Below are 27,295 nucleotides of genomic sequence, written 5' to 3' on the forward strand. Positions count from 1 at the left end.
GAAAAAAAAAGAAAACATTTATGAGACCATTGGGAAAATTTGGACACTGGCTGAATTTTTATTACATTAGATAATTAATAATTAAGGAATTTTCATTAATTTGAGATGTGATAATGGTATTGTGGTTATATATTAGGTTGAAGCATACAGAATTGCTGATATTACACCATTTCAACCTATGAAAAATGACAATTTCATATAGTCCAATCCAATATCTTTTACTTTTAAAATTTTCTTTTGAAACAGGGTCTTGCTCTGTTGCCCAGGCTGGATTGCGGTGGTGTAATATCAGCTCACTGTAACCTCTGCCTCCCGGGCTCAAGCAATCTTCCCACTCAGCCTCCAGAATAGCTGGGACTATAGGCACGCACCACCACACTTGGCTAATTTTTTTTTTTTTTTTTTTTTTTTTTTTTTCTGAGATGGAGCCTCACTCTGCGGCCCAGGCTGGAGTGCAGCGGCATGATCTTGGCTCACTGCAGGCTCTACCTCCTGGGCTCATGCTATTCTCCTGCTTCAGCCTCCCAAGTAGCTGGGACTACAGGCACCTGCCACCATGCCCAGGTAATTTTTTGTATTTTTAGTAGAGACGGGGTTTCACTGTGTTAGCCAGGATGGTCTCAACCTCCTGACCTCGTGATTCGCCCACCTCGGCCTCCCAAAGTGCTGGGATTACAGGTGTGAGCCACTGTGCCCGGCCACGCTTGGCTAATTTAAAAAAAAAAAAAAAAATTGTAGAGATGAGGCCTCACTATATTGCCCAGGCTGGTCCCAAACTCATAGGCTCAAGTGATCCTCCTGACTCAGCTTCCCAATGTGCTGGGATTACTGGTGTGAGCCACCATGCCAGCCCCAATATCTTTCTTAAAGAGTCCTAATTTCTTAAAGATTCATACTAAAGTATTTATAGATGAAGTTACATGACTTCCAGAATTTGCTTCAAAATTACCCAATTGATGAAGGAGAACAGAGGCAGAGATGAAACAAGATTTGCAATGTGTTGAAGCTGTGATGGATACTTGGGGGTTTATTATACTATTCTCCAAATATATATATATAGTTTGAAATACGTGTGTATAGTTTTAGAAGTTTCAAATTTTCATATATGTTTGAAATGTTATATTAAAAAATGCCAAGGCTACAATTAAGGGGTTCTATAATTGTTTTGAGCAATTGCAACCAGATGATGTTTGATGCTCAACTGAAGAAATAATCTCCATTTATTGTGGTGTGTGTGTGTGTGTGTGTGTACCTATACACATATTCAAATCACCTTTTCATATAACTTTTTTGTGTATCATATACATTCCACACTAATTTTTTGCTTACTGCTACAGGATTTTGGAATCCCAAGAATAGTCAGTGTTTGAATTTTGAATTTATGTTCAAAAGAGACAAACATGGCTAAAGGGCATGGGCACACTCTCTCTGGGTCTCCGTGTTAACATTTTTAGTAGCTTCTATTTAAATGGTGCTTTTTCTCTAAGAAGATGATTGGGTATTTTCTGAAAGCTTACATAATGGGTGGAAGCCCCCCGCCTCTGCAGAGGAACACCTGATTCAGAAAAGTAAACACCATGACAGCAACCCATTCATCAGCTGCCCAGACTCACAACCAAGCAGACATGCAGCGACTTTCCAAAAACCCTCATTTCTGGCATTACAGCCTGCGGCAATAACTGAGAGTTAAGGAAAGTGAAACTCAGAGAGACACAGGGAGATGATTATTCCTCACGCCTCTTAGAAGAGCATTCCACCCTCTCAGAAGAAGCACTTTCTGAATCCGATTCAGCTGAGAAAACAACTCAGGCCATGGTAGCTGCACCCAACTCTCTAAATCAACAGTGACCTGTGCTGAAGGGACAAAGGCGTCCCAACATTCCTCAGAGCCCAAGGCTAGGAGAACTCCTTGAGAAGATGAAATTGATCTTCAAGCACCCTCCACCTTACTCTGCATGATGCCACATTCTTCCTGAATCCCACCCAACTCAAGAGCATGATTTGCATAATAAAATCTCTAATACCTTGATGAGCAAATGTTATCCGAGATACTTTAAAAACTGCTTCCAAGGTAAGAAATGAGCTTGATTCCATTAATTCGTTGTCTGTTCATCATTCTAGAAACATTGTTTGAGTATTCAGCGTGTGCTGAGCTATTTAGAGGTGTATTTGAGGGTTAGGACTAGTAACTGCAAATCCTATACTTTTTTTCTCTCTTCCACACTGCCTTGGGGATCAAAGACAGCGGCTCTTAAATCTGGCTGTGCTTCAGAATCACCTAGGACAGGAGTGGGCATTGGAACGCAGACACGCTCATTCATTTATGTATTGTCTATAGCTGCTTTGGCATTAAAAACAGAGAAGTTGAGTAGTTGCAAAAAAAATCACATAGCCCACAAAGCCTAAAATATTTACCCTCTGTCCCTTTACAGAAAAAGTTTGCCAACCTCTGATCTACGACCTCTGGACCAGCAACATCAGCATCACTTGGAAGCCTGTCAAACACGCAGAATCTCAGGTCCACCCCAGACCTACAAAACTCCACTCTCCAGGAACCTAGAGAACATGGAGACACTGCAGGTTTTCTAGCCTCACCCGCACTACCAAATCAGAAGTGCCGGGGTGGGACCTTTGTTTGAGATTCCCCAGGTGAATCTGATATGCAGTCACTAGGGAAGCAGAAAAATGAGTAAGGTGATTACACCCCCACCCCTGCCAGGTCTTCCTGTGGGACTGCTGCGCCAGATTCTCCAGCTGCTGGGAGAGTTCGCTGCTAAAGGATCACAGCTGAGTGCCTCTCCAGGCACTGCTCCTGTGGAAGGAAATGACCTTACCCAAGGTCACATCTCCTTGCTGGGGGAAGCCTGCATCCAACACCTGGCCAATACAGGGTAAAAAGGCCCTGTCTTCTCAATTGCTGAATGGTCATCCTAGCTCCAGAGCTCCCCAGGGCATCGACTGAAACCCCTATTGCAACAGCCATTCCACTCCTCCCTCTGCCCTGGCCTGTGCCCCTCACCCTGTTGGAGAAACTGGGATGCTGACTGAATTATTATTACATTACAGAATTAAGAAATTTTCATTAATTTTTAGGTGTGATGATGGTATTGTGGTTATATATTAGTTTGAAGTATATGAAATTGCTGATATTATACTATTTCAACCTACAAAAATAACAGTTTCTTATGGTCCAATCTAATATCTTTTTTAAAGAGTCCTAGTTTCTCAGAGATTCATACCGAAGTATTCATGGATGAAGTTACATGACTTGTGGAATTTGCTTCAAAAATGTCTAATTGGTGAAGGGGAATAGAGGCAGAGATGAAACAAGATTTGCAATATGTTGATAATTTTTAAAGCTGATGATGGGTACATGGAGGTTTATTATACTGTTCTCCATATACATATATATATATATCTCCAAGATAAAAAATATATATATATATATCTTGAGATAGATATAGAGCTCTCTCCAGTAAGGGTTTATCTCAGAGTCTGTTTCTGGGCTCTGTCTTTAAGAGTATACAGTATAATAGCAGAAATAAGTCACAATGATAAATAAGAAAACTCAAAATGGAGTAAGTGTCCTAAATGGCATGTGCTATCAGGGAACACACAACTGAAGCAGAAGGGCAGGAGCAGTAGGCCTTTGGGGTGATGGGTGAGGCTGTGGGATCAGATAGGATGCCCTTTGAGGCACCTGATCCCATTGCGCCACCCGTCACCCCAAAGGCTGTATGAAGAGGCTGGAGAGAAAGCCTTGAATTCCACACTAAGACATTTGCATTCAGTAGATAGTGGGAAATCATGAAAGGCTTTGAGTAGAAGAATAACACAATAATGATCCCAGCTGTGCTTGAGGAGTATTCACCTGGCAGTAATGTAAAGGGGATTGGAGTGGGAGTGACTGAGGGTGGGGAGACTAGTCCAAAAGTTGTTGCAAATGCTAGGTGAAAGGCGGTGAGGACAGAAGCTAGCAATCTGTGAAGGGGCTGGTGTACAGGAAAGACCGCAGGGCTCAGAGTGAGACAGACCTGAGTTCCAAACCCCACCCCGCTGCTCACAGCCCATGTACGCTTAGAAAAGCCATCCCACCACTCTGACTACCCCCTTCTGTAAAACGGAAATAATAGTTAGGTAATAAATCTGCAAAGCCTGGCACATGCTGAGCACCCAGTTAATGGAAGCCACACCATGAGGTCGTAGCTGTGTTCGTTTGTGCTTGTACATCGTCACTTATCACCCCAGCAAGAAAGTGTGAGCCTGACTGCTATGAAGACTGCCCTTGAAAAGTGATTCTTGGAGGTAATCTTTTAATGAGGCCTCGGTTTCAAACATGCCAGTTGTTTATTGAGGTGCTTAAACCTGAATCATTCCTCTTAGGAAGGGTGCACAGGAGATCTCTGCTTCCATTGTAACCGCTGCCTGGCGCTGTTGTTATGGCGACCGGTTTCCCAAACTGCCCTGCTATTTTCTGCAAGCCTTTCCAGTTTCTTCATGCCCTAAAGTCCACAAACCCTAGAGACAGCAGCAGGGTGGGTTTTTTGAACTTCCACAGAAAACACTGTCATCTCTTTAAATTTGCCAGTTGGCTGTGAGCTGCTTCTCCAACAGAAACTCCCGGCCTGAGCAGCAGTGTGACGCTGTACAACAGACTTCCACAAATGTTCTCACTAACTGGAAATTGGTTCAGTGGAATATTAGCTGGCACATCAGTTTCTGGCTGGCATTAATCTTGCAGGAAAATGAGGCAAGAAGACAAGGGAATGTCCACCATGCATTTCATGTACACAGCACAGTCTGAAGTTAAAAGACCATTCTAAAAGATATAAGTTTAAGGTATTTCAGCATTATTTTAAAAATTATTTCAATATTAGCACATGTAGTTTTTCCAGAAAATGTTCACCTTATGAACTTACTTGAAACATGAAACTAAAAATAATATATTATTATTGTTGTTATGGCAAAATTGTAATACTAGCAATCATGTCACCTTGGTTTCTGGCAGAACTTCTCTCCCTCCTCACTTACCTAATTCCTTTTCCCCTTCTCTCTTGTTCTTGCAAATCTTCTCTCCTCTCTGACCACAGCTTTAGGATAAAAGATGTGACCACTTTGCTGGCAGCCTGCCCAGTATCTGTTCTCCCATTTTTCCTTTGCCAGGAGGACCCTGATACTTCTAGGGTAGCTTGAAAGTTCCCTGTGTAGAAGGAAATGACCTCACACAATATCACGTCCGCTTGCTGGGGAAGCCCACATCCAATGCCTGGTCAATACAGGGTAAAAAGCTAAAAGTCTTGAGTTCCTAGACATCCTGCAGCCCAGAATACCTACGTCATACAGTTCTGACCAATGAGACCCAAGCAAAGTTTACTGGATTCTAGGAAAACTGTCATTTTACAGATAAGAAATAGATCAGGCAGAATGCCCCTTTCTGCCCTTCTCCTTCTTCCCATTTGAAATAAGATGGTGCAGCATCTTGAAGCCATGAGGATGAAATCCATACACTAAGGATGGCAGAACAACAAACCCAAAGGAGCCCAGCTCCTCAACAGTGTCCGTGACTGGGTGTGCCCGCTGACCTCCAGACCTCTGTGCAGACCTTCCATGGGCTAAATCCCATTCCTGGAGTTGGTTTCTGTTCAGGCAGCCAGATGCACTCCCTAACTGGTCCAACAGGTGAGGAGGGTTCCCTTCATTCAGCAAACATCCACCAAGGGCCTGCTCTGTGCTGGGTACTGCACTAAGCGCTTGGACTGTAACAGTGGATGAGTCTGTCAGACCCTTGACCTCACAGAGCAAGAGAGTCAAAAACTAAACAGTAAATGAACAAGACCATGACAGGCTGTGGTGTTAGGAAGGAAATGGCCAGCTGGCCACTGGGGAAGGCTGGTCTCTCTGAGGAGGTGACATCTGAACTGAGAACCAAAGGGCGAAGAGGAGTTAACCACACAGAGGGGGGCGGGTGTGGGGAGGAAGCACATTCCAGCAAGTGTGAAGGCCTGTGACAGGAAGGGGCTCCGTATTTTCAGAGAACAGAGGGGAATCAAGCGTGGCCGGAACATGCTGAGCAAAAGACAGAGCAGAGTAAACAATGAAATCATGCTGGAAAAGCAGCAGGGACCTCGTCATGCAGGCCCCTGGAGGCCAAGGAAGGGACTGGGATTTTATTCTACACATAGTAGAACAGGAAGCTATCAGAAGGCATTAAACAAGAGAGTGACAGGACCTGACATATGTTTTTAAAAGATCGTTCTGCCTAAGACATGAAGAATGAATTGTCAAGGGTATGAATGGAAGCAGGCTATGGCAGATGTTCAAGTGGAAGACAGATGTGGCTTGGCTTGGGGAGGGCCCGTGGAGATGCAGAGTAGACCTTCATACAAATGGAGCTGCCTGTGAGGTTCCTGTATATGATTACAACAAGGAGCAACCTTGTCAGTGCACTTAGAATTCAAATGGACAGACTAAGAGGAAAGGATGGCTAAAGATGTTTAGAAACCCTCAGATGGCAAGAAGGATGTATGCTGGGTCACTGGAAGGAAAAATGGGAGAATTCACAGAAAGTCTGTGATTTTTTTTGGTATTCAGAGGGAAAGTATAGGATAGCATCGGGGGCTACTGTATGGGGTCTGTTACCACATATTAATGAGGAATGAGTAGAATTGCTGGGTGGTGAGATCATTGTTTTAGAGCATGAATTGCTCATAGGGGCAATCACAACATTCATGACTTTTTCCAGAAATGCTGGGCAGCTCCAAAACAAGTGTGTAAGGAACAGAGGGGAAAGGTGACCCAAGGTTTGAGATTGGCATGACAAGCCTGGTGCAAGCTTGAGGATGTGAGGGGATCCTGGCTGCTAGAATGCACAATACTGAAACACTAGGTCCTTCATACTTGTGAATGCATAATTCTTCAATAAGTCCTGTCCTACAGTGTGGAAACTGAAACCCGGAGAGGCTAAGAAACTTGCTCAGGGTCACACAGCTGATAAATGCCTGTTGTTAAAATCAAATTCCTAGGCCATGAGAGATGGCTCACGCCTGTAATCCCAGCATTTTGGGAGGCCGAAGCAGGCGGATCACGAATCAGGAGATTAAGACCATCCTGGCTAGCACGGTGAAACCCGTCTCTACTAAAAATACAAAAAATTAACCGGGTGTGGTGGCATGTGCATGTAGTCCCAGCTACTCGGGAGGCTGAGGGAGGAGAATCGCTTGAAGCTGGGAGGTGGAGGTTGCAGTGAGCTAAGATCAAGCCACTGCACTCCAGCCTGGGCAACAGAGCGAGACTCCATCTCAAAAAAAAAAAAAATCAAATTCCTTAAGAACTGAACTATTATATTATTCCAAATAAAGTAACAGGGAGAGTGAAGGATGCAGAGAGCAGGTTGAGGTCCAGGGACCTGAAGTCATGATGCTCGCGAAAAGCTGGCTCACTAGTTGGGGAGGAAGTGTACGAAATTGTAAACAGAGACCAGATCTAGCCAGGTGATGCTGTGGGTGTGGCTGTATCAGAATTCAGGATGGCTTAGAGAAGAAGGTCAAGAATCCCTGGGTTGGATTTCCAGGCCAAAGGGCATCAGCTTTGCCTAACTGCCCACTAAAATGCCCATGAAGACATAGAAAAAGACCAAAACTCACAACATCACCACAAGTGAAGACTGGTAGACAACCTAATCCCAGAATCTAGGAGAAGTTGGCATCATTTGTAAAGCAGATTGTGTTAGATTAAGAAAAACCTACCCAGGCTTTTGGCTTTGCTTTATTACACAGAAGCCACATGGTGAGATGTAGGCAGACATTAGGTGCCTATCCCATCTGATGCAAAGACCTGGAGCTGGAAGCACATGGAATGGTACCAGTCACAGCTCTGAGCAGCCAACCCATCTGACCTCATGGGCATTTGAGACTCAGAAAGCTGGTCCCTGCACACACACACACAGACACACCCAGCCACACACACACACACACACACACACACACAACCATGTTTCTATATACATGATATGGTTTGACTGTGTCCCCACCCAAATCTCATCTTGAATTGTAGCTCCCACAATTCCCACATGTTGTGGGAGAGACCTGGTGGGAGGTAATTGAATCGTGGGGGTGGGTCTTTTCCATGCTGTTCTCGAGATACTGAATAAGTCTCATGAGATCTGATGGCTTTATAAGGGGGAATTTCCCTGCACAAGCTCTCTTCTCTTGTCTGCCACCATGTGAGATGTGCCTTTCACCTTCCACCATGATTGTGAGGCCTCCCCAGCCACATGGAACTGTGAGCCCATTAAACCTCTTTTTCCTTATAAATTATCCAGTCTCAGGTATGTCTTTATCAGCAACATGAAAATGGACTAATACAACCTATAAAAAGACTAAATCCCAGAAAACAGCGAGGAACAACATAGAACAGCATACTCAGCCTGAGCCTATTGTGGGGGCTTGAGGGGGTGGTAAGAGGGAAACATGGAGGAATTACGTACAGTGGAGTCACATGTACATTTCCCTGGTATATAATTTGCCTGAATTCAAGTATATTTGCTCAGTATTGAAAGAAAAAAAGAAAAATCCCTTTACTTCTCCATGACCTTGCCCCCTTTCTCTTCCTCCATTCAAACTAGACTTGGGCTCCCACTACCTCTATATGGTTTCCTAAATACAAAATGAACAAAAAATATTTTTTCTTGGTTTTGAGCTTCCTAGTAGTTTGAGGAATTTTCCCATCCCCCCATCCCGAACTTTAAACATCACCTTCATGTAAGATGTAAATACAGCATCCTCTTCATGGGACCTGACGGATGAAACCTCAATGCTAAGAGAGGCATTATTTTCCTCTGCGTGCTTTTTCTATACTTTCTAAATGTTTAATTAGGAGCATGGATTGCATTTGAAACCAGAAAAAATATACAATTCTGCCTAAAGACTGTTCTGGTTTAATGGGCCTATCAGGTGACTGGGCCTATCAGGTGACTGGGATACCTGGGGCACCTCCTGCAACCCTTTCTATGGAGATGGAGACTGGAGCAGCACGGGCACTCAGCACAGGGAGAGGACAGTGTAAGCACTGCAGAGCTGTGGGACTCAGCCTTGTAAATGCTGGCAGGAGGCTCCCACGTTAAATGGTTAATATTTTCAGAAAAACCCTAGGCAGATGGGGTGGGGGAGGGTACTACATTCATGCTTAGCAGCACAGCACAAGGTACCCTGCCCTGGATTCAGAAACAAGAGACCTGAATTCTGATCCCAGCTCTCCCACTTCCAAGCTGGTGCCCTGGCTCAGTCTCTTCATCTCACTGAATCCCAGCTCCTCATCCGGCAAGTGACGAGAACAATGGTTTATGAGGTTATTTCGGAGGGTGATATAAACTAATGTCAAAAAGAAAAATTATCACATATAGTAAATGCAAATAGTAGATTCAAATAAATGCTATTTGAATCTAAACAGCCAGGAAACAAGTCCAATCTCAGAAAAAAGTATGAGGAAGTAACACTGGAAATTCATCGACTTATTATTTCCAAATGTTCACAGTGTTAGTGCTCATAAACACACTTGCATTGGTTTGCTAGTGCTGCCGCAACAAAGTGCCACACACCACACGGCTTAAACAACAGAAACCTGCTGTTTCCCAGTTCTGGAGGCCAGAAGTCCAGGACCAAGATATCAGCAGGCCAGTTACAAAAAAAAAAAAAAAAGGCAGAAAGAATGAATGAGACCTACTATTTGATAGCACAATAAGGTGACTATAGTCAATAATAACTTAATTGTACATTTTAAAATAACAAAGTGTAACTGGATTGTTTGTAACTCAGAAGATAAATGTTTGAGGAGATGGACACCCCATTCTCCATGAGGTGCTTATTTCACACTGCATGCCTGTATCAGAACATCTCATGTGCTCCATACATATGTACACCTACTATGTACCCACAGAAATTACAAAAGAAAAAACATTATCAGCAGGGTTGGTTCCTTCTGGAGGCCCTGAGGGAGAAATCTGTCCCCTGCCTCTCTCTGAGCTTCCAGTGGTTTTCAGCGGACTTTGGTGCTCCTTGGCTGGTGGCAGCATCACCAGTCTCTGCCTTTATCTCCACATGGAGTTCTCCCTGTGTGTCTGTCTCTGTCTCCAAATTTCCCCTTTTCATAAGGACACTAGTCATTCTGGATTAGGGCCCACCCTAATGAACTCATTTCAACTTGATTACCTCTTTAAAGATTCTCTTTCCAAATAAGGTCACATTCTGAGGTACTGGGATAGAGGGGAGTTAGGGCTTCAACATGTAAATTGGAGGAGACACAAATCAGCCCATAACAACATTCTAAAAGAACAACATTCTCAAGAGAGTTGGCTGTGGTTGGGCATGAGACAGAATGGGAGTTAGGCGTGTGAGGAAGCAAGTGTTCGTTAGCCAAGCTAGCTGGAGCTATATCACAATTGGGCTCAGTGTAAACCCCTCTGCTCTGCAGAGGAGAGTAAATGTGGCATATAGACTGGCCAGAGAGGCTCTGAAGGAGTCTTCACAGGGATAGGATTTTGCAGCAGAGGCCAAAGGTCTGCTGAGAGTGTCTCAAGGCTGTGGGCCTGACATGGGAGGACTCCTGGGATGAATGGCCCAGCATCATTTTCTAAGAAGAGGTTCAGACACCCAACTTCACAAGGGCAGAATGGCTTTATCAGCAAGAAGATGTTGTGGATCACAGGTGCACAGATCCCAGGGTGAAGGTGGGACCTCCAGGAGTCCAAACGTGAGGGATTGCTGAGTGCAGAATGAGCCAGGAAAAGACCCCTTGCTGACTCAAAGAAGAAGGCCCTTCCCACCAGGGTCTATAAATCGAAGAAAAAAAAAATCTGCAATGTTTTTTGCAGAAAAAAAAATCTGCGTTTATCCTTTGAGTTACAAACAATCCAATTACACTCTTTAAATTATTTTAAAATATACAGTTATTATTGACTATTGTCATCCTATTGTGCTATCAAATAGTAGGTCTTACTCATTCTTTCTACATATTCTGGAGGAAATTCTGGAATGCATTTAGGATGCTACTACACCCTGCAGTGGAGTCACCTTAAATTCATCTTTGTTTAGGGTTGGAATTGTTTTATCTAACGTCCAACAAAGGCAAGGTTCAATGGACTGATATCTAAGACAAAAGCATCTAAGATGAGACTCAGGAAAGAGGTTATAAGAATGACAGACCAAGCTTCATTTGCACAGCTAGATCATTCATTCATTTATTCATTTTCACAGTTATTCGACAAGCGTGTGGAAGATGCCAGGCATGCAAATGTCAATCATGTGGTCCCCAACCTGGAAGAGCTCACAGACTAACTAGAGAGACAGAGGAATAACCAAGCCCTGGCAATGCAGTGTGACAGGTACCGTCACTAGACTCTCAAAGTGTCTGGAGAGCCAATGGCACAACATGACACTCTGCCCAGGAGACAAGGGCCATGGGAAAATGAGGCTTCCTAAATCTTTACAAACTGCCTAGGTTTGTTACCACCTGTCTCTTGCAGTGATTTTAAGAAACAACTTATAACAAAGAGGCTTGTGTTTGGCAAAAGGGGTGTAAGGAAGGTGGGGATGTTTTCTTACTATGCAGCCCATCAGACAAACAACAAAAAGTTGAGCAGAGGAACTGATAAGGAAAGAGAACACCATATCTGGGGTCTACAAGAAGAAATTGACAAACAGAAGTTTTAGATTTACTCATTTATGAGAAATTACTCAGGGTCCTAATGTAACCAGAACAGCGTTAGGCACAGGGATAGGACTGTGCATGAAATGACCCCTTATCTAACCCAACAGACCCCTTGCCTTACCAAACCTAACAGTCATCCTTGAGGGGAGCAGACGTTAGTCACTAATTATTCAAAGATAGAACAAGTGGTAACAGGTAAGTCGAGGCAGCTGGGGTGTGGGGGTAGGGGATTTATCCACCAGGAAGCCCAGGCTGTCCTCTCCACAGGTGCTCTCACTCTCAGGGATGTAGTCAGGCCAGCTGGGCTGCCCTCCTGGTCCTCTCCAGGGTGGGAGGTTGGCTGGGACAGTCCCCTTCCTCTGCTGGGCTCCTGCAGGGGTCTGTATACACACTGACCCCTCCCCAGGCAGAACAAACTGCTTAGTTCCTGAATGCCTCTAATGCTTTTCTCCATGCCCTTCTAGTATGGACCATGGACCACGCTGACCTGAACGGTGTCCAGTTTTATGTCTGTCTTCCCTATAATAGTAACTTCTTCAGGTCATCTTTGTGCAAATGTCTATTCAGTGAACAAAAGAGCTAAAAAAGACATGTCTTTTATGATATTCTATCAACACAGGGAAACAAAGACCTAGAATATTGTCTTCATAGCTCTATCAAAATGAATCAAGGTCAGCAAATTTAAACACTAAACTGAAACCAATAAGATGAAATTTAACAGAAATAAATGCAAAAATTCCTTATTTGGGGTGCTGAAATCATCATACCAATTCAGGATTCATAAGGAAAGAAATTCATTCATTCAACAAACATTTATTGAGCGCCACCTATGTTTTAGTCACTGTACCAGGTGCTGGGTACACAGCAGAGAAAATACAGACAATGTCCTTGATGTCAAAAAACTTAAATTTGAGTATAAAGAAAGATCTAAGGGTTTTAACTAATCATAAGCTTAATGTGAGTCATCAAGGTAATATGGCAAAAACAACAGCAGAAAAACAAACAAATCCTAACCTGAACAAACCAAGAGAGGTCTGTTCAATGAGCATATCGTAACACACCTCGTATTGCCCTATGCCGTTCAGCTGACATCAGTAGCTTGGAGTTAGCCATAGGTCCCTTGTACCAAGAGGGACTTTGACAAACCGAGTAGTGTATTTATGAATGTGGTCAGGCCTACATGAGGTGTGAGAAGTGATTGAAGGAACTGCATGTATTTGGCCTGGAAGATCCATGGTAAGAGATGTGACAGCCATCTTCAAATATTGAAAGAGCTGTCTGTGCCAGACTTGATCACACGGGTCTGGAGCTCACCGGGTAGAAATTACAAGGAAGCAGCAAGAGTCTCACAAGAGAACTGCTCCACAAAGGTATGGGAAGGCCTCCTTCCTTAGGGAAAAGATATTCCAACCTTTAGAGATGATGCAAAAGACAGTTGTGCTGTCTGAGATCAGAGTAGAATATCAAAAGATCAGACTTGACTTTGAGTTTCGTGAACTGTAAAATCAAGAATTTCATAGCATATCCCTTATTAATCAGGAAGGCAGTATTTAGGAGTACAGGCTTTGGAATTGGATAGAGCTAGATTCCAGGCTGGTACTGGGAAAAGTTACTTGCAGACTTCAAGCCTCATTTCCTCACTTGTAAAAGGAGGGTGGTTATAGTTCCTGCCTCATTTCTGCAGTGAGGATTCAATGAGAAAATTCAAAGTGCCCAATAAAGCACCAGGCCCTTGGTAAGTCATTAATAAATGATGGGTAATCATAATATTAAATACTCTCCATTTTATTTGACTTTCAGTTTATTTAGGTAAATCATTTTGCTGTCTGTAATTCTGCAAACCTCTATTATACTAAAATAATTATTTAGCAATTTAAAAATGTAAAGGAGAAGTTCTTTAGAAAGTTTTGAAATGTTTTCTCTGCAGAAATTAGAAAAAAAGAGTGCTTAAGGATGCAATTTATGGGGCTTGTGATTACACTGAGGTGAAGCTAGGAAGTCATTAATGTATGGAATGACTGAGCTAGGTTGGGTCATGGCAACCTCAGAGACTTCCTTTCTCCTTGGAGACCCCCACCAGGCAACGGAATTAAAAATCAATCCAGCAGACTAATTTGATGAGGCTTAAATTATGTCAGACCAATTTGATTTTCTTCTGTAACAGAGGGACAGACTTTGGTGACACAGGAAAGCAATGGATATCACATGCCATGGCTTCAGCTAGGTCTTAAATTCTAGCCTACTTAACAGTCAAATCTAAAAAATTAACTCAGTTCCACTGAGTAGTGGAGATGATCTCCAAAAACAGGAACCACAGGCTCAGGATCACTTTTTGCGTAAGAAGAAGATGCAAGAAACCCTCTTCTTTGTGGAACTGGCAGAAAAACATGCCCCTTCCCTATCTGCAGTGAAATTCAGAATTCATTCAACAAATATTTGCTGGACACCTGTCATGTGACACACCCTCAATCTGGATTGGGCTAAGAGAAATACAAGTGAGATGTAAAAGCAGATGTGATGAAATGGGACTTTTCTTGGACAGATGTGTTTGTGGAGTTGAGGTTGTGGGTTCAGGGAGGCTACGGAAGAAATGGAATCTTTGGGTTGGGTCAGGTGTTTGAAAGGAGTAGGGTAAAGTTGGGGAGAACTTTTTAAAGAGAAGTTGAGATCAGAAAGGCCCTTGGGAGAATTTAGGCTAAACTGATTCGAGTAGGAAAACCTCAGTAGCAAGGACTGCAAAGAAGAGGCAGAAGGGGATCTAGGAAGAGCTGACAGGATGGAGGACAGGTTTACACAGAGCATCCGTTCATTCTGAAAACTTTTACAAAGTCCCAGATGTGCTCAGTACAGAAGATGCAAAGATGAATTAGCTTCACCCCTAACCCTCAAAAGTCCTGAAGTAGCCAGGAGAAAAGGTGACTTCAGTTTGACACCAAAGGAGAATCACTAAGGTCCCAGAAAGGATTCTTGGGAACTGAGGGTAAAGTCTGTGAGTGGTTGAAGGAGTGTTCAGCCAGGGGATGATTCCCCTGAGAGTCTCATTTGCCTCACATGGCTGACTTCCAGAGACCTTCTCCAGCTGCAAAACCCTAGTAGTGAAGCCATTTTTGTTGATTTTACAATCTGGACTCTCCTGAATCTAACTCTTTCATTCATTCCTACCCACCTCTCCCATCAGAAAACAAATGCTGTAAACAGGAAAAAGTGGCATTCTGGCCTCCTATCACAACACAGCCACTGGAGGCTATTAGGTGTCCCCCAGCAGCTTGGCGGTAAATTCATGAGTAAAGCGCTGGCAGGGGGTGGGTGAGGCGGGAGTGAGGAGGCAAAGAGGATGAAAGTAATACAGAGTCCTGGCCCATCTCCCAGGGTGGCTGAAACCCAGGAGATCTGTAGCTTTCACAGATGACCCATTCTGACTAAAGATGACCAGCTCCCAGTCTGAAAAGCCCGCAGGAGTCAAGTCATTTCCAAAGGCCCTAGGGAATGCCAGCACACCCCCAAGGAAGGCCTTGATTTAATCTTAGTCTTCAGAAATTTCCTTCTCCCCTGAGGCTAACAGAAATTCCTAGGGAATTAAAATGACCCTGCCCATACAAGCATCTTGCCAATTTCAGGGTGCTGTCCTGGGGCTGAAGTGGAGCTCCTCCTCTGGAGGATGCAGGCCTTCAGGACCACCTGTCTGGCAGGGCTGGCCCATGTTTGGCAGGGTACCATGAATGAGTGTGTCTGTCCCAGGTCCCACCTGTTGCAGGGACCAGATCTCATGATGGATGGGATGTGAATTAGTATGGCAGAGTAATAAATCAAGGAGTGTCAGAAAAGTTGTGAGGAACATGCATGTACATATAGAGCCAGCCCATAATAACTTTCATACCCATACACATGCATATACGCACAGAGACACACACACCCCGTAGACTCCCAGTCACCATGGTAACCATTTCTTAAAGCAGTACTTAACGGGGTTTTGGTTGTTTATTATATTTTTTTTCATGCTAGATCTTTTCACCCTTATTTCTTTGGAGTACATCTCTGGCCTTTGACTCTGCTGAGAAGTACCACACCTCCTTGGGAAACTCTGTCACATCTAACATTTGCCAGGTCCCTCTAGAAGGCTCATATCCTCATGCTGACACTGAATTCAGCCAACACACCATTTGGTAACTTGCTAAAAGCACTGGCAATACAAAATAACCATTATGATTGCCACTGTGAGTCAGAAAAACTAGAGACAAATATAGTGTGTATTGTATTGTACAGCTTTCACAGACAGTCCTCAATTTTAAAATACAAGCAAGTCACAAAGTTAATGTGGAAAAGGAGCCAGCTTTGGTCCTTAAAAATGGAGAAACCTATTCTCGATTAAAGTGACAGCTCTTATTTAGTAGGCATGGATTTAAGATTCTTAACCTTTTAAAAGTAATTCGCATTTCCTTCCTCCTCCTATGATATACATTATGCTTCAAATTAACCCTATTTTCCATTTTAGATTTCATTATTCAAAAATGCCAAAAACATCACTGGGCGAAGAAACACTTAAAACATTTTTATCCAGATATTGATATAGCTTTGGACAACAACCATGTAATAAGTAGTGAGATTTTTTTCCTTTTAATGTCACCAATACGTGTATGGTTAAAGGTCAGTCTGTGGCAGCAGTTTGCATCTCTGCACTGTAATTGTTCTGCTAAAAAAAAAAAGAAAGGAAAGGGAAAGAAAAGAAAAGAAAAGAAAAAAAATCTTGACTTATAACCTGACCAGACAGTTCTTTGCATCTCCTTTTATCAGATTTCTGCTGGATGAGGAAAGACCTAGGCAAGAGTATTTAATTTATAGTCAAAATCCACGTGTATGCCCTGCCTCCTACAAAGCATTGGGACACCATGGGGTAGAGAGAGAAGTCCTTTGCTATGGAACAAGTGCTCCAAAGTAACCTAAAGTGCAGAACTAGCGATGGGGCGGGCATGCATTTATTTTGACCTAAACTAGGATTCTGGTCTTTGAAGACCACGACTGGGTTCATTTCCTAGAGGGAGAAAAGGGGAAGCGACAAGGAAGACTCCACCCAGGCGAACCCAGGCAGGCGCCTTGTGTATAAATCCAGGGAGAGGGGCGCCAGGTGGCCAATGGATGAGAAGTCACCCAGCTGGGTACGCAGGTGGCCGGGGGTGGCAGATGGGCCAAAACGGGGCGGAGGCGGCCCTGGGCGGATTGGGGTGGGTGGCTGAGGGATAGGTGTGCGGGGGAGGTGGGCTGTCCTCCCACCCACCGGTCCCCCGACCTGCGAGCAAGCCTTGAACAAGGCCAAGCAGCGTTGGGCTTCCGGAAGCTGGAGGGTCGGCGCAGCCTTCGGTAAGGGGCTCTGGTCGACCCCGCTCCCTGGGCTTGCGTCTGTCCACTGATCAGCGGGCAGGTCCTGCCTCTGCTTCCTCCCAGTCACCCCCACCGAGCCATCAATTCCTCGGGGAATCGGCTCCTCTCTCAGTGCCCGGGGCCAAGACGCCCTGGGAAGCGGGCGGGCGAGGGTCTGCAGGCACCGGGCCACTTACCCGCGTGCAGGCCGCCCGCTTCGGGGCCGCTGTCCGGGGCGGCGGCGCTGGGCGGCGCGTCCGAGTCGGTGTAGGTGAGCCAGGTGGATTCTGTCTCCCGGGTCCAGCTCTCGTAGTAGCGGGGCTCGATGGCATCCGCCCGGCTCCCGCCGCAGCCCATCCTCTTGAGCCGCAGGCGCGCCCGGCGGCTGCTCGGCTGTAGGCTCTGGCGGCGGCTCAGTCCCGGCGGAGCAGCTCCGGCCCGCGAGGAGGCGGCGGCGGCGGCGACATTGCGTCCCCGCTCCCGCCCGCGCTGCAGCCGCGCGGAGCTCCCGAGGTGCCCGCCGCCCCTCCGCCGGGCCCTCTCCCCGCCCGTCCCTCCTCTCCGTCTCCAAGGCCCTCCCTCCCCTCCGATCCCCACCGCCCAGTCCTCCCTCCCCTCGCCCTGGCCACCCCAGGGCCCCCGCTCGCCCGCCCCCTCCCTCAGGACTCCGAGCCGGCCCGGGAGCAGGAGCCGCGGCCCCGCAGCGGGAGGAGGGCTGGGGCTCCCGAGGGCCTCGGACCCGTCAGGCCGCGATTACCGTTCCCAGTCTCTGGCCCATCCATCCATCCATCCATCCATCCATCCATCCATCCATCCATCCCTTCACTCACTCATTCATTCATCCATCCTTCCTTCCTTCTTTCGATCCATCCTGGAAAGAACTGAAAAGCTTATCATGGGACCCAAGCTTTCTGGCCACCTGTTACAAAAGCAGTGGAACTGGAGGCAACCCCGCAAACCGGGCCAGAGTATTGCCGCTAAGACTCAAGGTAACAGTCAGAGCCTATGCCTGTCTTATCTGATTTGGGGAGGCAGGAGTAGGGCTACGATTTTTAAGAGAATTGGGCTAGGCAGTGTCACTAACACCCCTTCCAGCTGTGGGACTTCATTATCCTCTGAACTTTAAACTCCAGAAAGCAATAGATCACCTGGAACCACCCAGCATCCTGAACCTCCTCTCTGAGTGGAACTTGGAGGCATGGCTCCTCCCTCCAAGCCCAGGGTGGCCTTGACATTCCTGGGGTCCAGTTGTCAGCCTTTCTTTTCCCGATGCACCCTCAGGTCCATGCAGGTTGAGACCTAGAGCTCAGACTTGGGTAGGCCAATGAATTTACCTGTTTCAAGAATCCAGAACAGGTGGTGAAAGATGAAAATCTTCTTAGCCTTCAAGAAGCGGGTAGGAAAGGGAAGGGTTTGAAGAATAACTCTTTAATGATCAAGCTCTGCTAGAATATGGTATTAAGTAAGTATCATATTCATTCATTCATTCAATGACTGTATATTTACTAAATTCCTATTGTGGCAAAAGACTGTTCTAGTAGACATAATACATAGATAATATATTGTATATATTATCCACTGTATGTAGACTACAGGGTGTGATATTTAATACAGCATGTCAAGCATAGAGAATATAGATATAGTACTCATTATATACTATATAATTTATAGAATATACTAGAGTACATTGTCTATAACATTTAGTACGTAACATCCAGTAGGTAGGGCAAGTTCAGAGCATTGCCTGGCACATAGTAGGCCCTCAGTAAATGTCCAGTGAATGAATAATAAAGTATCTTTTTATAGTAATTTGATTCACTTAAATTATTGCAATTTGGGCTAAAGGTGATCCAGTTGAGGGTGGAGCCATCAGACATCCCTCCGGCAGGCACTAACCAGAATCTATAATGCAGAAGAGAGCAAAGATTCATAGAAATGACCCCAGGGTCTCCTCCTCCTCATGCTGAGTCCAGCACCTGTTCCCACCCCAGGGCTCAGGCTGGCCTCCTCTGCAGGCTTTGCTTCTCCTTTTGAGACGGCCCTGGCAGGCCTCTTCAACCTTGTTTTAGGTGTAAGGTGGAGGGAGTGCAGTTATCCGGGAAGTGGTGACTTCCCTAGCCTTTTGGAATTCAGATGCCCTGTGCCCCTTTTGCTTCCCCCCTGAATATTTTGATTTCAGAAGAACCAGCTTTCAAGGAGAGAGAATACTTAACATCTCTAGCAGAGCCTGTGCTTTCCTCAGTTCTATGGCACAGTGCTCCTTTCATAACCAGCTACTTCGTGATGTTACCACTGAAAGAGCAGACAGGCCAGAAACAGTGTCTAAGTTAGACTGTCCTGGGAGAGTTCTAGAAAATGAAAAAAACTGAAAGAGCTGGAGTGTGGTGAGCACAGGAAACAGAGTAAACATGATATGAAGTGGAGGGATATGCTGGGGCCAAATGGAAACCGTATGCCCATATGTCTACATTGTAAAAGCTATAAACCAAGTGAGCAAGTTTAATTGAAACATGTGCTATCCTCCTACCTTGACAAGTTATCTTCATAACAACCTAAAAGACCAGGTTCTAATGTAGCGTTCTCTCAATCTCTGGAGTTCTGCACCGAACATGGCAGTGGGATTGTGGGTGGAATTGACCCACCCACTCCTCTCTCTATTCTCAGTTCAGTCCTGCTACACACAGGTCCTTGTGGGCCCATGGGTTTAAGATCTGTCCATACTCCCCTCCCACAAATAGCTGCCCTTGGCCATCCCCCTGGCTGAGGAGCATGTGCCTAGCGGACGTGGTCTGCCGTCATGGGGTTTGCTTCCAGTACAAGCCCTTGAAGTAGACTCAGGGGGTTTGGAGAAGACCGTTGCAAGGACTCAACTACCCAACAGGGAGGTTAGAAGGGACTGAGACTCAGGCTCCAGGTAGGTGCATTCTGTGCCCCCTGGATTCCTTGGCCATAGAGAGGACCAGGGCTGGAGAACCAGAGTGGGACATCTGGAGCAGGTGCTCAGAGCAGGGACCCCTCTTGCCAGGCCCTGTCTACTTATTTGAATGGAATTATGAACATTTGCAGAATACAGAGATGGTTATCAAGTACCGCCTGGCTAAGGTTGAGTGTGGTCACTCATTTCACACACATACCTGATCATCTATTGTGTATAGTTTAAGCTTCTTAAAGACAAAGACATGGTGACATGCTTGGAATCTTCAAAAGGGATTAATTTAATGCCTTCATAGAGTCAGTGCTCACCAAATATTTGCTTAATGAATGAATGGCAAGAGGTGAGGTGGGAATACAGTTAAAAGTGCAAGTTCAAGAGTCTGACTTTCTGAGTTTAAAGTTTGGCTCTGCTACTTAAATGGATGGTCCTGGGCAAGATACTTAACCTCTTTAAGCCTCGGTTGCAGCATCTGTAAATGGGAATAATGAATTGTGTCAGTATGTGTAAAGGGCCTCAAACAGTGCCTGGCACATAGAAACACTCCATGAATGTTGCTATCACAGCACTTTTGGGGCAACAAGCAACAATGTCATCTCTCTCCCTTAGGAGGGAAATCCCTGAAATTATTATGTCTTTCCACATGAGATAATGTTTGTGAATTTGCTTAGCACACTGCAGAAGTTTGGTAAGTAGGCAGGTTTTTTCTTTTCTTTCCTTTCTTTTTCCTTCCCTTATGATGTTACTGCTAACAACCTTCCTACAAATAAATTTTTTTACCACCATTTTTACCACAGAGCAGTGGTATTTTTTCATGGAATCTCTTTCTTGCCGTTACATAACACCATTGATTCAGAGAAATTCAGGAGCCAGAAAAAGTTAAAAAGCAGCCAATCCAGTCCTTCTATTTTACCAACTAGGAAATCATAGCTCAGAAAGTTGCAGAATTGCCCAAGGTCACACAGGAAATGTCATCTCCGGCAGAGCTGAAGTTTCAGCCAGAGCTCGGGGCCTCTGGCTGCTGGTTCTGTGCTCTTTTAATTACAGGTCTTTAGCTGGGATTGAATTTTCTCCTAAACCTTTAGGAATAAATGTTATAAATTAAATGTAAATATGTAAAATGTAATAAATTATCTTAAACCCTCTGTTCAGAATCTGTAGCTTGACTGGCATGAATTGGTTATCTTTTTCCATCAAGTTTGAAAGCAACAAACAGAGAATTCTAAGAAGAAAGGCTGCAACAGGGCATTGGAAAGCCTGAGCCAAAGCTATCCAGAGCAATGAAATAAATTATACCTGTAAAAACTACTGCAGAGTGGTATTTGTTAGGTGATGGAATTCTCAGAATAAATTCTCTTTGGCTTTAAGAACCCCTGTGACTGGTACCACCTCTGGCTCATTTCTACGGAAACTGGAGCAGAGGCCTGTAGTGCTTCTCCCTCCAAGGCCTCATTTCTGTGGCTCGGCATCACTGGGCTCTACCCGACTATTGTGAGCTGTAGAAAAGAGACCTTCAGTAAGGCGGACAATCAGGATGGAACAGAAGGGTCAGCAGGAACCTCACCCTGCCTTTAGAATCAGTCATCTGAAAAGGAGTAAAGATAGATTCACTGCCTTACAAGTTTTCATCTTTTTCCAAGTGAAAAAGTAGCATAAATGAGGAACAACAGTAGCAATAATTCTGGCCTATGGGGCACAGACCCTAGGTAAATCTCTTTGGTCTTGAATGCCAAATCTCAGCAAGTTTCCCCACTGCTCCAGATTCAGTGAACATACCAGAACCAGAGCTCTGTGTCCTCCCTCTGAAGGATTTTAAAGCAGTTTCCACAGAGCATCCCTCTAGGTCCTCAGTCTTGCTAGTTGACACATCCTCCTTGATCCACAAATTGTCATTTAGATGTAAAGGAAGAGGACTCAAAGTTAGCACCCAAAAGCACAAGATCTGATTTGGTTCCCCACATCTGGAGAAAAAAAATCAGAAAATATCATTTGACATGAGCTCATTCTTGCATCTCTTGCCTTGAAGGATGACTGCTTTCCCCAGGGAATGAATGGTACACCTGGAATCCACGTGATGTGGGCAGATCGGGTAAACATCATCACAGAGTGTAAATAAGAAATGAAAGCAAATACTACAACAGCAAGAAGATAAGTGAGTTTTTTTTATTTGGTTTAAGAAGTTAGAAAAGATGAAAAGGGAATGTCGCAGAAAAACAACCAAAGGAAGTAATTGAATATGTTACAACAAAACATTTACATAAAAATGAAGTTTATATGTGGAATTAAACACTGTAGAATTAATTCTCAACTAACCCTTAAAATAAATCATTCTCATGAGAAGAGAGGCTGGCTCCTTTAGGTTAATTCTAGAGAGATTCAGCAAGTTCTTTCACTGATTGCCAAACTTAAGAGTCTATCTCAGTCCCTGGATTAATGTCCTGTGGCACTTCATCATACCCCAAATTAAAACACAGGACAAAGCAAATTTTTTTCTGGTGTTTCTCAGTTTCTGGTTTTACCACACTTCCTTATGGTATAGCACTAGCTCATTGATCAGATGTAATGAATGACTGACTTGTTCTCTCACATGGGAATATGACCAACATTCTACTGGAAATGGCCTAGAGAGGAAAACCCAGTGATGATGAGGTCATGGACCTGATTTTTAAATGACAGAATAACTTCAAGTTGTAGATTTTAATACAAGAAAAGGGGACTGAATAAGAAGTAAGAATAGATCCCAAAAGGCATATTCCCACAGGACTAATTCCAAAGAGAATTCTGAAAACCCAGAGAAGGTTTCGATAAAAACATCCACATAGCATTACACCTTCTTAAAGGCCTTTGGAATCATGGTTATCTACCTCTAATGTTGCTTAGGCCACTTAGTAATACTGTCCTGTGCACTTTCTTTTCACCAGAACAAAGAAAGCTTGAGTAATTTGCCAAAGGTTACTATAAATGTCAGAAAGAGAAAGATTGGGGTATAGATCTCTTAGTCCAGAAACATGGAATTTTACTTCCCTTCAGAAAAAAAAGGAAAAGCAGATTGTAACTTCTTTCTGAACTTGGAGAGAGAGCATTTTCTATAGATTCGAACAGCGCATTTTTACAGTGTTTACTAAGACCTATGGTTCCAATTCCATGTACCAGTTCTGATTGTACCTTCACCTTTAACTCAAGAAGATTTTGACAACATGAGTCTTAGTCCATTCCTGCTACTATAACAGCATACTTTAGAGTGGGTAATTTATAAGCAACAGAAATTCATTTCTCACAGTCCTGGAGGCTGGGAAGTCCAAGATCAAGGTACCAGCAGACTTGGTGTCTGATGAGGGCTGCTCTTTGTTTCCAAGATGGCACCTTCTTTCTGCATCTGCAAATGGTGGGAAGACAAAAGGGATTAACACTGTGTCCTCACAAGGCAGAAGAGATGGAAGGGCTAGGTAGCTGCCTTCAATCTTTTTTATAAGAACTCTAATCCCACTCACGAGGGCTCCACCTTCACTTTCCAAAAGGCCTTGGCTCTTGATACTATCACATTCAAGATTAAGTTTTAAATTTGAATTTTGAGAAAACACACATTCAGACCACAGCAGTATATGAATCTGAAGAGCAGTGTGAGAATCAGAAGTCACCTGTAAAAATACAATCCGATGAAAAGAGAGGAACTGAAATAGATAGAGTAGATTTTGCCTGAGGCTTTTGGCAGAAAATTGCTGGTGCTGGTATACAATGCCAGGAGCCTAGGAGTGCATGACTTGGGTTTCTAAGGCAGAGCTGGAGGAATGGAACAGAATGTTCTCTTTAACCGCTGATCATGGCATAGAGCATGGAGAACTGTTTCTTGGGCTCTTGAAGGTTCTCAGAGATTTTTATATGGCACAAAGCAGTCCAGATGACTGAGTTTCTTTCTCTGAGAGAAAAGAAAACATATTCAGAACATTTTGTTTGCTCTTTGCTTAATTCTACCACAGTTAACCTGGATCTTCAATAATTAAAGAGATGTGATACATCTTATTCCCTTCCCTTTGCAAAGAGTTGCTTGTCTACCCAGGCACAGCAGAAAAAAAAAGAAAAGTCCTTTTCATATTATTCTACTGCTTCTTAGGATGGGGCAGGTTGTTCGTTGTACTTGCATGTAAAGTTAGGTCACACCGCAGCAAGGCTCAGGGGAGCAGATGGTGACTTTTACTTATCATTTCCCAAGATGAGGGAAAGGGACTATAATACTTTACTCTCTCAATGCCATCTTGGTTGTTGCTATTATGACTGATGCTTCCGTCAGAGGAGATACAGATATAGAAGAGAGAAGCTGAGACACCAGGAAATCAGGCTGCCTCTCCATCCTGCTCCCATTACATTAATGTGGAAATGAGATTCAGTTTGCTTTTTGCTGGACTTCAGTCAACAAAGGAGTAATTGCCTTATCCTAAATGAAAAACACGACTTCCTGATTATAGTAAATACGGAGAAGGGGGTAACATGAGCAGGACAATCCGGTCTTTCACTGTAATTACCCAGCAAAACACTGCCTCCTGAGAGAACTGGGAGCCCAGGGGCTGGTGGAAAGGAAGCTGAGGCAGCCCACAAGGCATTTTGAAGGTGAAAATTGTCCCTACGCAGAAGCTCCTGGTACACTGTCCATTAGGGTGGGCTGATCTTCTGCCTGAATTTGGGGTAATTAAATCAAGGATTAGAATGATATTTTCATTGAACCTGTGTTCAATTAAGCATAATACCTACTTCACAGTATTGTGAGGAAGCAGAGACACCGTGTGAACATGTTTCACACAAGTCCTAACACATAGCAACTGCCCAACAGATGGCAGCTATTATTTTAATCTTTAAAAATGTTTTATTCTTGTGATTGTTTTTCCTTGACTAACTGGGACATTTGGGTCTTCTTTCTGTCCTGCCTTTGACCTTGCAGGGGTGAACTTACGTGCTCACCGACAATGTCCTTAAAGTCCTGGCATCCTCAGAGCAAGACAAAAGAATGGGGCGAGCAAAGGTAACCCCAGTGGGGCTCTGGAAGTGTGAAGGCCCCTCTCCTTTCCTCCTTCCTTCCACCCCTTTCTTCCTTCCACCTCTGGCCAACGAGGCAGAACTCACAGGCAACACCTGGTTTCTGAACAGATGCAGCTGCATTTTGAACCTAGAGGAAAGTGTGGACACTGACTGAGGGGCTTGCGGGGGTGGGCGTCCCTCCCCAGAAGGGCACCCTTTCTGATCCAGCGGGTCAGATGGGCCTTGGTGCACATAGGCAGGCTTCCCAGGCTGGGGACATTGAGAGGGAGGCAGCAGTCCTCTCTCCTCCACTCCAGCGACTAATAAAAGCTAACGTTTATGTAGCATTTACATGTCCCAGTCTCCGTATAATAAGCACTTTGAACATAGGTGATCTCACTTAACCCTCGCAACCACACTAGGGGGTAGGTACTATTAAGAGCTCCATTTCCATAATGAGAACTCTGAGACTTAAGGAGGTTAAATGACTTGTCCAACGTCATCCATAAACACTGAAGCCAGGATTTAAATCCAGGTCTACATGGCAGCAAAGTCCACACTCTTGATCACAAAGCCAGTCTCCTATTTTAAAGCTGCTCTCATGGGGCTGGCTATCCAGAAACATCCAAGGCTGCTGCAGCTGCTTATGTCACAATCCAGGTGGAGAGCCTCTGAGGTCCTCTTGAAGGATGATCCCATTGCAGGAAAGCCACACGTGCTGTCCTACAGTTCATGGGAGGAAAATCAGAAATGATTAAAGGCCTTGAGGAAAATTTTCCAATTCCAAGAAGCATCTATGCTGTGAGTAATCCTATTCAGAATCGAGAAAAATAGAACAGTTACTGAAAATAGGGTAAAAAAATACTCCCTCCACAGTTGAGAACTCCCTCATAAACAGTCATATGACCAAATCCAGGAACAGGCCATGAATATAAGAATGATGATTTAAATTTGTTTATTACCTATGTTGCACAGGGTTTCAGCCTGACAGCTCTGAGGACAAATAAGTTAGTAAAAATGATGTGTGGGCTGGTAGAATGTTTGAATTATCTGCATTGTTGATTTTGTCTCCTGATACATTCTTTCATAAGGTTGAATTAACTGATGTGCATTTCAAGTTCTCAGCTACCACAGGCAACTTAATGAATCTCAGAGAACTGCTGCTGTCACAGAGGCCAGAAAGCAAGTAGTTTCACTCTTATCAAAGCATCTCAAAAAAAGAACAGAATTTTAGGATTTTAAATATATATATATACACACACTCTGCTGAAAAAGCCCTACATTAGAAAGAACAATGTACCTCGGGAATGCATGCAGATATTCCAGGGGCGGGGTGGGGGGGGATAGTGGTGATTACAGAATTAAAGAAAAGTAGGTGATAGTCGTGGGGAACAGGTTAAAGCTAAATTATTCAAATATTTCTAAACATATCTGGACAAAGGCTTGGGTGGCCTCTATTTGCTTGACAGACTGAGAATCCTTCGGGGGGAAGGTTTTGGGACAGCAAGCTTGCTCACAAAGCAAAGCCTTAGCCATCAAACAGAGGGAAGCTTCTTAGTGCAGCCTGGTGCAGGACGTTCGTATGTGCTTTCTGCCCCGCGCATTCATCAGCTCCCCAAATTCCCTTCCTCCATGAACCTGTGGCCAAATCCTATAGAAAGGAGGAGGCTGTAAGTGAAACTTGGAAAATAATTTCACTCAAAGCTCTTTGATGTTCAGGGATAGATTCCACTCATTTGGCACTCTTCTGACCAGATGCAACATGTACAAAAGTGGGAGAGAAATGTGCTTTGGCACCTCTAGAGCTCCACGTCCTAGTAGGACACTAGTACCCAGAAGTGGTAGCACCCAAGGAATTAAGGGGCCCCAGTGAGAAAAGCAAGTCTGGTGCCGAAACCATGGTAACAAGTTTGGATTTTGTTTTAGGGGCAATGAAAAGTACTTTTATTAACAGAGAGAATAATTTGATATTTTGTTTTTGAAAGATCACTTGTGGCCGGGAGTGGTGACTCATGCCTGTAAACCCAGCACTTTGGGAGACTGAGGTGGGTGGATCACTTGAGGTCAGGAGTTCAAGACCAGTCTGGCTAACATGGTGAAACCCTGTCTCTACTAAAAATACAAAATAAATAAATAAATAAATAAATAAATAAATAAATATAAAATCAGGTGTGGTGACACGCACCTGTAATCCCAGTTACCTGGGATGCTGAGGCAGGATAATTGCTTGAACCCAGGAGGCAAAGGTTGCAGTGAGCCAAGATTGCACCACTGCACTCCAGCGTGGTGACAGAG

At 44.3% G+C, this 27,295-nt stretch overlaps 1 protein-coding gene and 2 long non-coding RNA genes across 4 annotated transcripts in view; 2 read left to right on the forward strand and 1 right to left on the reverse strand.

The window, feature by feature from the left end:
• The window catches only part of LOC108520215 (uncharacterized), a 19,997-nt gene extending 18,612 nt beyond the window's left edge, over positions 1-1,385 (forward strand). Inside the window, exon 3 of the long non-coding RNA XR_001882860.1 lies at positions 1,338-1,385. This is a non-coding gene — a long non-coding RNA (uncharacterized LOC108520215). The remainder of the gene's footprint in view (positions 1-1,337) is intronic.
• BAALC (BAALC binder of MAP3K1 and KLF4) overlaps positions 1-17,685 on the reverse strand; it is an 85,069-nt gene extending 67,384 nt beyond the window's left edge. For both annotated transcript variants that reach the window (XM_017859476.1, XM_017859475.1), the window contains exon 1: positions 17,256-17,685. In XM_017859476.1, coding sequence (XP_017714965.1) covers positions 17,256-17,415 — 160 coding nt within the window. In that variant the 5' untranslated portion in view covers positions 17,416-17,685. The remainder of the gene's footprint in view (positions 1-17,255) is intronic.
• Positions 16,970-25,347, forward strand: LOC108520214 (uncharacterized). The gene is made up of 2 exons (XR_001882859.1): positions 16,970-17,058; positions 24,924-25,347. It is a non-coding gene; the product is annotated as an uncharacterized LOC108520214 (long non-coding RNA).
• Positions 25,348-27,295: the final 1,948 nt, after the last annotated feature.

This window comes from Rhinopithecus bieti, unplaced genomic scaffold, assembly GCF_001698545.2.
Source record: "Rhinopithecus bieti isolate Rb0 unplaced genomic scaffold, ASM169854v2 scaffold_47952, whole genome shotgun sequence".
Classification (NCBI taxonomy): Eukaryota; Metazoa; Chordata; class Mammalia; order Primates; family Cercopithecidae; genus Rhinopithecus; species Rhinopithecus bieti.